General features: G+C 37.5%; 1 protein-coding gene across 2 annotated transcripts in view; it reads right to left on the minus strand.

The window, feature by feature from the left end:
- CFAP299 (cilia and flagella associated protein 299) overlaps positions 1–9,466 on the minus strand; it is a gene marked incomplete at both ends in the record, with an annotated part of 643,668 nt that extends 634,202 nt beyond the window's left edge. For both annotated transcript variants that reach the window (XM_080697001.1, XM_080697002.1), the window contains one exon: positions 9,356–9,466. In XM_080697001.1, the coding sequence (XP_080553127.1) occupies positions 9,356–9,466 (111 nt within the window). The remainder of the gene's footprint in view (positions 1–9,355) is intronic.
- Positions 9,467–11,883: the final 2,417 nt, after the last annotated feature.

The raw sequence follows: 11,883 nt of genomic DNA on the forward strand, positions 1-11,883 counted from the left end.
CTATTCAACCCTATCTGAGACCTTACCCTATTATTCCATTTACTCCTTCACTTCCCTCCTTACTCAACCTTCACTGTTGAATACAATACAACTTGACCTGGGATATAGCAGCTGACACCTAGAGACTGAAAGAAATCTATCAAAAGCAACAGGTACAAACTTCTGAAATCATGGGAAGGAGAAACAACAACAGAGCAATGAGCTCCCACAACCCCACAATAACAAAACCTGATAACACAGAAATGCAGAGATTTTCAGAAGATCAAATCAGAAATGTAACTGCAGAAATAATTTAGGACTTCCAAAAAGAATTTAGAGAAAATCTGAATGAAAGAAAGGATGCAATCATTGAAGAAAAGGCATCAATTCAAACTAACAATTGATTAGACCACATGGAGAAGAGTATCCCTCTCCTAGAAGATGATCACTCAAAAAACAAACTCATAGTTTATAATTTAAAAAAACACAATTTGACAGCAGGAATTGGGCATTGAAGAAATATGGGCCCAAATTAAGAAAGCTTACCTAAGAATAATTGACATAGAGGAGGGGGGAAAAAAGGTGAAACCAAACGGCTCAATAATCTCTTCAAAGAAGTAATACCAGAAAATTTTCCACAAAAAAAAAATCTCTCAATAAATTTACATTTAATTCACACTAAATGTAAATGGCCTCAACTCTCCAATAAAAAGACAAAGTGGCAAAATAGATTAAAAACCAGAACCCATCTATCTGCTGCTTGCAAGAAACACACAAGTAAAGAGAGTAACAAACTTAAGGTAAAAGACTAAAGCAAGATAATCTATGCCAACAGAACTCAAAGGCAAGCAGGAGTATCAACTATGATATCAGACCATTTGAGCCTAAGTTTACTAGAAGAGACAAAGAAGGACATTTTTACTGGTGGAAGAAACAATCCATCAAGAGGAAATAACAATAGTCAACATTTATGCCCCAAACATATGTGCAGCTACTTTCATAAAACAAACTCTTTGTGACATTAACTCACACATAAATTCCAATACAATAATACAGGGAGACTTCAACACCCCTCTCACACCATTAAACCAATCTTCTAGACAAAAGGTCAGTAAAGATGCCTCAGACCTAAAGAACACCATTAATCAAATGGACCTGTTGAACACATATAGACTATTTCACCCAACTAAAGCAGAGTTCACATTTTTCTCAGATGCTCACAGAACCTTTTCCAAAATAGCTCCCATCCTAGGCGACAAAGTGAGCACTAGCAAATTCAAAAAATGGGACATTCTTCCCTGTGTCTTTTCAGACCATAATGGAATGAAATTAGAAATCAACTATAAGAAGACCCAGTGAAACCACATAAACATGTGGAGACTGAACACCACACTTCTGAATGAAGAATGGGTCATAGTCCCAGGCGTGGTGGTGCACGCTTGTAATCCCCACGCTTGAGAGGCGGAGACAGGAAGATCACACAGGTTCGAAGCCAGCCTCACTGGCTTAAGAGACCCTGTTCCAAATAAAATATAAAATAGGTCTGGGCGTGTAGCCCAGAGGTAGAAGGGTTTCCAGGAAACCCAGTACCACACACACAAAAAAAAAAGTCATAGAAGAAGTAAGAGGTGAGATCAAGAAATTTCTAGAAACAAACAAAAATAGAGATACAACATAACAAAACCTCTGGAATACTTTGAAGGCAGTATTAGAGGAAAATTTATAGCACTGAGTGCTCACATAAGAAAAACAGAAAATCATCAAATAAATAACCTAATGACACACCTCAAAGTCCTTGAAAAACAGAAAAAATCTCACCCCAAAGCCAATAGAAGACAGGAAATTATTATCAGAGCAAAAATTAACAAAGTAGAGAATTTAAAAATATAGAAAATTAACAAAGCCAAAAGCTAGTTTCTCAAAAAATTTACCAAGATAGGTAAACTACTGGCCAACCTAACTAAAAAAAAAAGAATCAACCCAAATTATAAGGACAAGAGATGAAAAAGGAAATATCACTACTGACAGTGTAGAAATCCAGAGGATTATCAGAAACTACTTTGAAAATATATACTCCAATAAAATGGAAAATCTAGAGGAAATTGACAACCTTCTAGATAAATACAACCTTCCTAAACTGAGTCAGGAAGATATAGAAAATTTAAACCAACCAATAACAATCAAAGAGATTGAAACAGTAATAAAGAGCTTACCATCAAAGAAAAACCCAGGATCAAGTGGTTTCCCAAGTAAATTCTATAACACCTTTATAGAAGAGCTAATCCCAATGCTTCTAAATCTATTTTGTGAAATAGAAAAAAATGGGACTTTCCCGAATACATTCTATGAAGCCAACATCACATTAATATAAAACCAAATAAAGACAGCTCAAAGAAGGAAACTACAGGCCTATATCTTGAATGGTCTTGGATGAAAAACAAACAAAATACTAGCAATGCACATTTAAAACCACATCAAGAAAATTATACACTATGACCAGGTAGGGTTCATCCCAGGGATGCAAGGCTGGTTCAACATATGAAAATCAATCCATATAATTCATCATATAAACAGAACCAAAGACAAAAATAACATGGTCATTTCAATAGACGCTGAAAAAACATCTGATAAAATCCAACATCCACTTATGATAAAAGCACTGCAGAGAATCAGAATAGAAAGAACATATCTCAATATCATAAAGGCAATCTACAATAAGCCTGCAGACAACATCATATTAAATGTGGAAAATTTTCAAGAATTCCCCCTAAAATCAGGAACAAGACAAGGATGTCCATTATCACCAACTTGTCTTCAATATAGTACTTGAGACTCTAGCCAGAGCAATAAGGCAAAAAAAGGAAATCAAAGGAGTACAAATAGAAAAAGAACTAAAACTTTCACTATTGCATATGACATGATACTATGCTTAGAAAACCCAACAAACTCAACCAAAAGGTTTATAGAACTGATCAACAAATTCAGCAAAGTGTCAGGATACAAAATCAATCTTAAAAAATCAGAAGCATTTCTGTACACAAACCCTAAATCCACTGAAAAAGAAATTCAGGAAACATGTCCACTCAGGATCTCCCACAAAAAAAAAATAAAATACTTAAGAATAAACTTAACCAAGGAAGTAAAAGAGCTCTACAAAGAAAAGTATAAAAATTTTAAAAATAAATCGAAGAAGATCTTAGAAAATGGAAATATCTTTCATGTTCATGGATAGGCTGGATAAATATTATCAAAATGGCCATACTTCCAAAAGTGATCTACAGATTCAATGCAATGCCCATTAAACTACCAAAATCATGCCGGGCGTGGTGGTGCACGCTTGTAATCCCCGTGCTTGGGAGGCAGAGACAGGAGGATCACACAGGTTTGAAGCCAGCCGCTCTGGCTTAAGAGACCCTGTTTCCAAATATAAAAAAGTATAAAATAGGTCTCGGAGTTAGGAGTGTAGCCCGGAGGTAGAAGGGCTTCCAGGATCCCCAGTACCACCAAAAAAAAAAAAAAAAAAAAAAAAAAATTACCAAGATCATTACTCACAGACATAGAAAAATCAGTCCTTAAATTCATTTGGAACAACAAAAAGCCCAGAATATCCAAAGTAGTTCTCAGCAACAAAAAACATGCAGGAGGAATTACAATACCTGACTTTAAACTATACTACAAAGCCATTGTAATAAAAACAGCACAGTACTGGCACAAAAACCATTTGATCCAGCAATACCACTTCTGGGTATCTACCCAAAAGAAAGAAAACCAAACTACCAAACTAATGCATGTATATCTATGTTCATAGCTGTACAATTCACCATTGCCAAACTATGAAGCCAGCCAAGATGTCCATCAACAGATGAATGGATTACAAAACTATGGGATATGTACATAATGGAATTTTAACTCAGCCATAAAGAAAAACACAACATCATTTATAGGAAAATGGATGGAACTGGAGGACATTATGCTAAGTGAGATTAGTCAGTCACAAAAAATAAAAAAGCAGATGTTTTCTCTAATATGCCAACGCTAGGGAGAAATGGGTAACAGGAGGAACTCTAGATGAAGAAGCAGATCCTATAGAGGAGCAAATAAGGCGACCTAACTGAGGGGATGGGATGGGGGAAGAGGGAAACTCTCTAAAGCACATGATGTACTTAAACAAACATATCAAAGTCAATCACTAAGCCAAACATGGGTAGGAGGGATGGGGAGGGAATTGGATGGGGATCAGGTAAGAGCTAATTGGGTGATGTGTACATGTATATCTACATAAGTCTTTTATCCCATTAAGATGTACGACTACAATGCACCAATTAAAAAAAGAAAAAACTAAAAGGAAGATAAATTTGCTTCATTCATTTTAAATATTTTAGTGAGGTAAATTAAATTCTAAAAATAGAATTACAATATGATCTAGCTATCCTACTTCTGATTGTTTCCCCAAGATTTGAAATCAGTATGTCAAGAAAATGTCTGCGCTCCACATTCATTCTGCAGCTATTTAAAATAGCCAATTATTAAATCAACCTAAGTATCCGTCATCAGATAAATGGATAAGGAAAATGCAATATAGATAAATACATACATACATAGACAGATACTTACATATGTAGATACAGATATACACAGGAAAATACTACTCACTATTTTTTTAAAAACTGACATTTGTGACAACATGGACAGAACTGGAGAACATTCTGCAAAGTGAAATACATTAGGCACAAAAAGACAAACATCAGTTGTTTCCACATCCGTGTGGAATCTGAAACAGCCAAACTCATAGAATCAGAGAGTAGAATAATGGTTTCCAGAAGCTAAAGAGATGGTGGGGAGCGTGAAATAATTGTAAAATGGTACAAAGTTTTCATTAGACAGAAGAAAATTATTTTTTCTTTCTTTAAGATTACACAGTGTGGTGAATATTCCATACAATATATTGTACATTTCAAATTTGATATGACAGTAAATTTCAAATGTCAAATAGTTGAGGTTATAGATAATATTGATTAGGTTCATTTAATTCTAATTCTCTCACATTATATTCATAAAGTTTGTTTTAATTTGCATCTCCCCCTGCTCACATTCCTTTCTCACCCAACAAAGAACTGCATAGTTCCATCTATAGTGTCCCAGGATATAGCTTTTGCTAAATTCATTCTTACAGTGCAATTCCATGTGTTGCCTATCTTCTAAATGATGTGCACATTAACATCTGGACACAAACACCTGACTGGATTTACATTTGATGCCTTTAGCACATGTGTTAGAAATGTTTTATCAGGCACCAAAATGTCCAGTGTCTCCTTTTTCATAACATCAGCAGCCTGCAAGCCCAGTGTTACCAATCCTTATGTTTTATCATCCTTACGTTTAATTATGGGTATTCTCTGAAGCTCATTCCCTAATACAATACTAAGGAAAAAGACCTTCTCACCAAAACTAATTCCTTGCATGTTGATAATCATCTATTTCCCTCATATCTGAAAATCAGATTTTCTGGATGTAAAATCCCTTCATCATATTTTCTTTCCTTGAATACCTTAAATAAGCAATTTTAATTTGCTTTCACATAAAGCATGGCTGCTTAAAGTTCTGATGATAATCTCACTTGTTTTACGTTATAATTCACTTTGCTGTTTGTACCTAGATCTCTAAATGACTACTGTCTTTTCCACACAGTCCACATAATTTTACTAGAGTAAGTCTTGGTAGTGGACATAAAGGGGTGAAATTGTCAGGTACAAATTGTATTTCTCCATTTTGTGACTTTGAATCATGTGTGTGTGTGTGTGTGTGTGTGTGTGTGTGTGTGTGTGTGTGTGTTAGTTACTGGGGATTGAACTCTGGGGCATTTTACCTCCAAGTTACATTTTCAGTCCTTTTTTATTATTTATTCTGAAAGAGGGCCTCACAAAGTTGTGAAGGGCATTACTAAGAGGATGAGGCTGACTGCAAACCTGCGATCCTCCTGACTCAGCCTTCCACGTATGGGGATTAGAGGCATGTACACCATGCCTGGCTCCTTGTATTTCTTTAAGACGTTACCTGTTGTGTTTACCCATCTTTATGTGTTCCTTCTGGTACAGTTTTCAATTCTAAAGGCCTTTTTTGTTCCTAATTCCTCCCTGAATTCTGTCACATCATTTTTGAAATCTTTCATGTATATGTCATTTTCTCAATGTCTTAGATTGTATTTGAAAAGCTGGTCATGTTTCTGTGAACAGGTCTTCACAATGTGCTTTTATTGTCTGTATGGACGCCATTCTACTCACATCCTCATGGTAACTGTGGATGGGCTTTGACCTCCATGCTTTTTACAGCACCTTCCATATTTTTATAAGTCCTTTTATTCTTTTTAGTTATTCTTTCTGAGTGTGTCAACTATAGGCTACTATGATTCTGACTTCTACATAATCATGTAACATCTCAGATAATAAGTTTACAAATAGTGTATGAATATGATCACTGCCATTTTAAAATATAATACATAGTTTTACTGAATTTTTTAGAAGAAGCTATGGCTCACAGAACTTTGCTTTTATTTTGTTTTCATACAAGATTTCACAATTGTGCACTTATTTTCTGAAATTTCTTGCTACTCCCTTTGTATTCTCTTGCTTCCTCACTTTAACCTCCAACCTCTCTTTCATATTTCGTCTCTACCATCACTGTCCTGCTTGATATTGATTATTCTCCCAGCAGTGTCTCAGCAATGAAGAGCACTGTTCCAAAGAGAACTACAGAAGGTAGTTTCAAGAGCTCCCAGGATCCCAGACTGGCCCATCTCCTTCCTACCTCACCTAAGAACCAGTGAACTCACCTACTAAATGGAACAGCCAAAGCCCCAGAGTGAGCTACTCGTCTCAATCTGAAACCTGCACTTCCACTGAACACTGTTGCCCACTGGGATGCTTCCTTGATTTGGGGCCTTTAGATTAGATGCTCCATGGTTTTGGTCTGCGTTTTTCCTGTATGGATGATGACACCTTCTCAGTATTGTGGCTGCTGAGGCTGGTCTCCATCTGTTTGTATGTTGGGATTAATGGGAAAACTCCTCCCTCATGTTTGCACAAATGTTCATAATTGAGGGTTTTGCTCTCCAGCTGCTCTTGGCTTCTAGACCATCCTATTGTCCTTGACTTCTTCCTACTTTTCTGACCCCCTAACTTTTTCATTTGTGTGTGTGTGTGTGTGTGTGTGTGTGTGTGTGTACCAAGTCCACATTCATGCCTCATGCAGTGGTTGGTCTCCTGCCTTTTGTCTCAGGCCAGATTCTTGCCTCACTACACACTCTCCTTAAAAATTCTCCCTCCCTGCTCTCTTGTCTCATCTGAAGAATAGCTTTTGAAATGAATATGAGTAAAATTTTAATGTAAATACACAATATATATATATATATGTATATATACACACACATTATATATATATTTTTTCAATGTATGAAAACTTGTACCCTAAAAAAATAATTACATCTCTCTTAATTATATTAGGCTTAAGTTTAGCAATGTTCTACATGTATTACAAAGATAATTTTTTCTATCAAGGTGTATATTATCTACATGCTTGTTTTATTTATTTAAATTTTCAAAAATTTAGATGCAAAAGTTGTTTAGTAGCATCAGTTTTTTTCACTTCAAAGTTAGCATAAAACTGACTTTCACAATTTCAAAATATTATTTATATAAAATATTTAAAAACTTATTTTTGAAGTCAGGAGCTCTGCTGGAAATGCCATCAACATCGATTTATTACAGAGAATTTCAGAAAGAACAAATCACTTGACCAAGGTCCCACAACTTTTTAGTAGAAAAAGCAGTAGCATAATTATATTTCTATTCCCTTAAAATTACTTTCTTTTTAATTATTTTATTAATGCATTGCAATTTTATCAATATTTTATTAACACATGCACACAGCTCTTTGTTTAAAATTATTTTCATATCTAGCACATGAGTATATTTTGAAGATAAACATTTTTCAAACATACAATCTAGTTGAGCATGGTGGCCCACACTTGGAATCCCAGTATTTGGGAGGCTGAGACAGGAGGATCGCAGATTCAGCAACTTGGGCTCTCAGCAACCTAGTGAGACCCTGATTCAATAAAGAAAGAAAACCAGGCTGGGGAGTTGCTTGGAGGTAGAATGCCTCTAGGTTTAATGAAATTCCCCCCAAAATTTAAACATGTAACCTACATGTAAATAAAAGCACTTGGATTTTTGGAGTCAAAAAATGTCACCCTACTAAAATACCTTTTTTTCCAGATTAGAAATGCAGGGAGAAAGGATTCAGAACTTTCCCAAATTCTTAAGTAGCTTGGCGCCACCTAGCGGCTCTCGTTCTCTCTGGCCTAAACCGGGAACTGGCAATTCTACATCCTCTGGCGCTGCTGGGACTTTCCGACATCCCGAATTCCTAAATTACAATCATATAAATCTGGGGGATTGGCTGGGGATGCACTGGGGTTTAGGAACTCCTCCCTCCTCGTAGCTTCGCAGGGCCCGTGGCCTGTGATTTTCCCACCCGTCCGCATTTTCCTAGCACACAACAAGAACTCTATTCCACTCCACACCTCTTTCCAACCCATCTCGGCTGCAGGGGATGCCGGACCATTAAAACAGGGTTCACACTTTTTTGTTCTTGTATTTTTACCTAATTGTGATTTTAAACTCGTAACCCTGAATCAGAAACATACCTACACGACTATTGTAATGCGTACTGCAGATTAAAGGGCTTTCTAAATCATTTCTGGAAGGGACGGGGAGGAAATGATAACCAAAATAGCACCCCCCCAAAAAAAAACAAAACTTGGTTGGTGTTGCCAGTCGCCCTGGAAAGATACTGTCGTCGGGTTTTTTTGTTTGTTTGTTTGTTTTGTTTTGTTTTGTTTTGTTTAACACAAGTTGGCAAAGGAAAGGGAAACAGCACCGCTGTCCTGAACTGGGCCCGCCAGAGACCTCTGCGCAGCCCTCCTTCCTCGTAAAGGGCCGTGGGAGCAAGAAGCAGGTGAGATGAGCAGCTCCAGAGTCCCCGCCGGGCGACTCGAGGGGCGGAGCTCGGCGGGTACCCGGCAGCGCCGACCGCAGGACCACCGCTCACCTGCCCGCAGGTGTTCCCCGGCCGCGGAGCCGAGGCCGGCGAGCCTGGCTTCTGCGCGGCCACCGCCAGGGGGCGAACACCCGCCAGGCGGCCGCCCGCGGAGGGACCCCGAGACTCGAGGGCGGCGGACACTTTTTTGTTCTTGTATTTTTACCTAATTGTGATTTTAAACTCGTAACCCTGAGCAGAAACATACCTACACGACTATTGTAATGCGTACTGCAGATTAAAGGGCTTTCTAAATCAATTCTGGAAGGGACGCGCTCACCTCCAGGTAGTACAAGTCCACGGTGGTGATCTGCGAGTCGAGGAAATCTTCATAGGTGCTGAACTGCGTGACGATATTGTCCACAGCTGTCAGCCCCTCGTCCTGATCCATCGCGGTTGCCTGGGCCGAAGCGTCCCTAGCGACCGGGGCTCGGAGCGGGGCCTGAGGCTCCGCCCACTTCGCTCCGTCCAATCAGTTGCGGGCGGGCTGGTGCCGCGCTTCGGGCTTTGATTAATCCAGACCCAGGGTTTCCTAAGAGTTTCAGGTTTCTACTTAACTACACGGAAAAAGCCTCAACTCTCCCTTTGGAAGGTCAGGTCCGAGACTAGTCAAGTAAATCACACCTTAGGAAAACGTGGAGCAAGGGGAGAGAGGCAAACTGCAATCGAAGTAAACGTGACACTTCCGGGGTGCTTACACAAGATGCTCTGGTTAAGAGCTTCCTACCTAAATCAGTGTTATGCGGGACAGAAACGCAGAACTACACTGCCAGAAGAGGATCTCAGAACAAACCTAACAGAATGGTCTTGTGACTTAGAACAATAGCAACATGAATTCGTGATTTTGCTCCCTTTTCAAAGTGTAACTTAAAGGCAAGGTAATGCTTGAATGCAAGGAGCAGTTTGTGAATTTTCCAGGCAAAAGAACCTCAGTGCCAACATCTATGAAAACTTTCTTTGGCCTCAAGTTCTAACAGCTTTTTAATTTTCTTTTTTCTTTTTGAGTATATTTCAATGAGCACGCAAGGAAAAACCTTGCCTTGCAGAACTAAGAAAATAAAGGGTTTTTTTTTACTCAAGATGTTTTTTCTTTAGAACAAAAATTTTTATTTTTAAAATATGTATTTAACCCAGCAGGCAGCTGGTCAAACTTTTTAGAACCCATGGTGGATTTTAATATTTTTCAAATAATCCTTGAGAATTAATACATAGTACAATACTAGGCTTGTAATGGTTGCTTTCTAAGTGCTTTTGGAATTTATTTAGAAAATTTTCACAGACATGCTAATTTTTTATAAAAACATGTTGTAAGATATTTCACTTTAGGTTGTCTCAAATATCAGAATGTCATAAATGTGCAATTTTAAGCATTAAAGATACAATAATCTTGGAGCCAGGAGTGCTGGGGCATACCTGTAATCCTAGTACTTGGGAGACTGAAATAAGAGGATCACAGATGTAAGGTCAGCCTCAGCAATTTACTGAGACTTTCTGCAACTTAGTGAGACTTTAAAAATGACAAAGGACTGGGATTGTAGTTCAGAGGTAGAATGTCCATGTTTTCAATTCCCAATATAAAAAATGACATGATAATCTCATTAATATAATTGCATTTTACTTGGTGAATTGTATTCTGAAATGTTTCAGAAGGCATTTTGGACCGTATTTCTAAATGCCATTTAATCACTGAATTTAGGAAAACAGAAAGGAGAAAGAAATATCACACATAACACATGTAACAGTAATATATTAACAATATTGCTCGAGTACTTCCTGCATGTTAAGTACTATTTAAGTGTATTAAAATTAACAAGCACCAATAATTCCACATTATCTAATATCTAAAAAGATACAAACATCCAAAAAAAACAGAATGGAGATGAAATACATATGCCTTAAAACATTCTAACTAATAGAGGACATAATTTCCAGCGTTCTCATTATCTAGAGAGTTCTGTGAGTCCTTTCTGAGTCTTATTCTGTCAGAATTGAGCGCAAAAGAAAACTTAGAAATAATTTAGGCACAAAGATTATAAATGTTTGCCTTCATTTGAATATATATATATATATATATATATATATATATATATATATATATATATATATATATTTGGTACTGGGAGTGGAGCCCAGGGGCTTTCTACCTCCGGGCTATACTCCCAGACCTATTTCATATTTTATTTGGAAACAGGTTCTCACTAAGTTGCTGAGAGCCTCACTAAGTAGCTGAGGCTGACTTTGAACCTGCGCGATCCCCCTGTCTCAGCCTCCCAAGTGTGGGGATTACAAGTGTACGCCACCACGCCCGACTTCATTTGATAATATTTAATAACCTTACCATGTGCTAGCCCTATTCCAAATACTTCATATGCATTATCTCATTTAACGACAACAGCAAACTCACTAGGGAAATAGCATTGGTATCATTCTCAACACCGAAACAAAATGAACTTAAATGACTTGACCAAAGGTCCAAGATAAAAGGAGCACAACTTATTACTTCCAATCTTTCACAAAGAGAAGGCAGCAGTAAAAAGAGAAAAAAGGGGGGGTTATTTATTAGGAAAAAAACAAGCCAATTTGTGATAAGGAACATAGATTGGCACAAAAATAAGGAGCAAAAGGAATGACGCATTCTGAGGTGCAGAGGGAGTAAAGATTAAGTCCTATGCAACTTAAGCAAGATTCTCACCAAGACAAACCTTATTTGAAAACCTTGTTTCAAAAAAAAAAATAGGGTTCCATCCCAACTACAAAAAAAATAAAATAAAACAAGAGGACCCCACTGAAAACGGCATTGGGTGCTAA

The sequence above is a fragment of the Muscardinus avellanarius genome, assembly GCF_963383645.1.
Source record: "Muscardinus avellanarius genome assembly, chromosome: 6".
NCBI lineage: Eukaryota > Metazoa > Chordata > Mammalia > Rodentia > Gliridae > Muscardinus > Muscardinus avellanarius.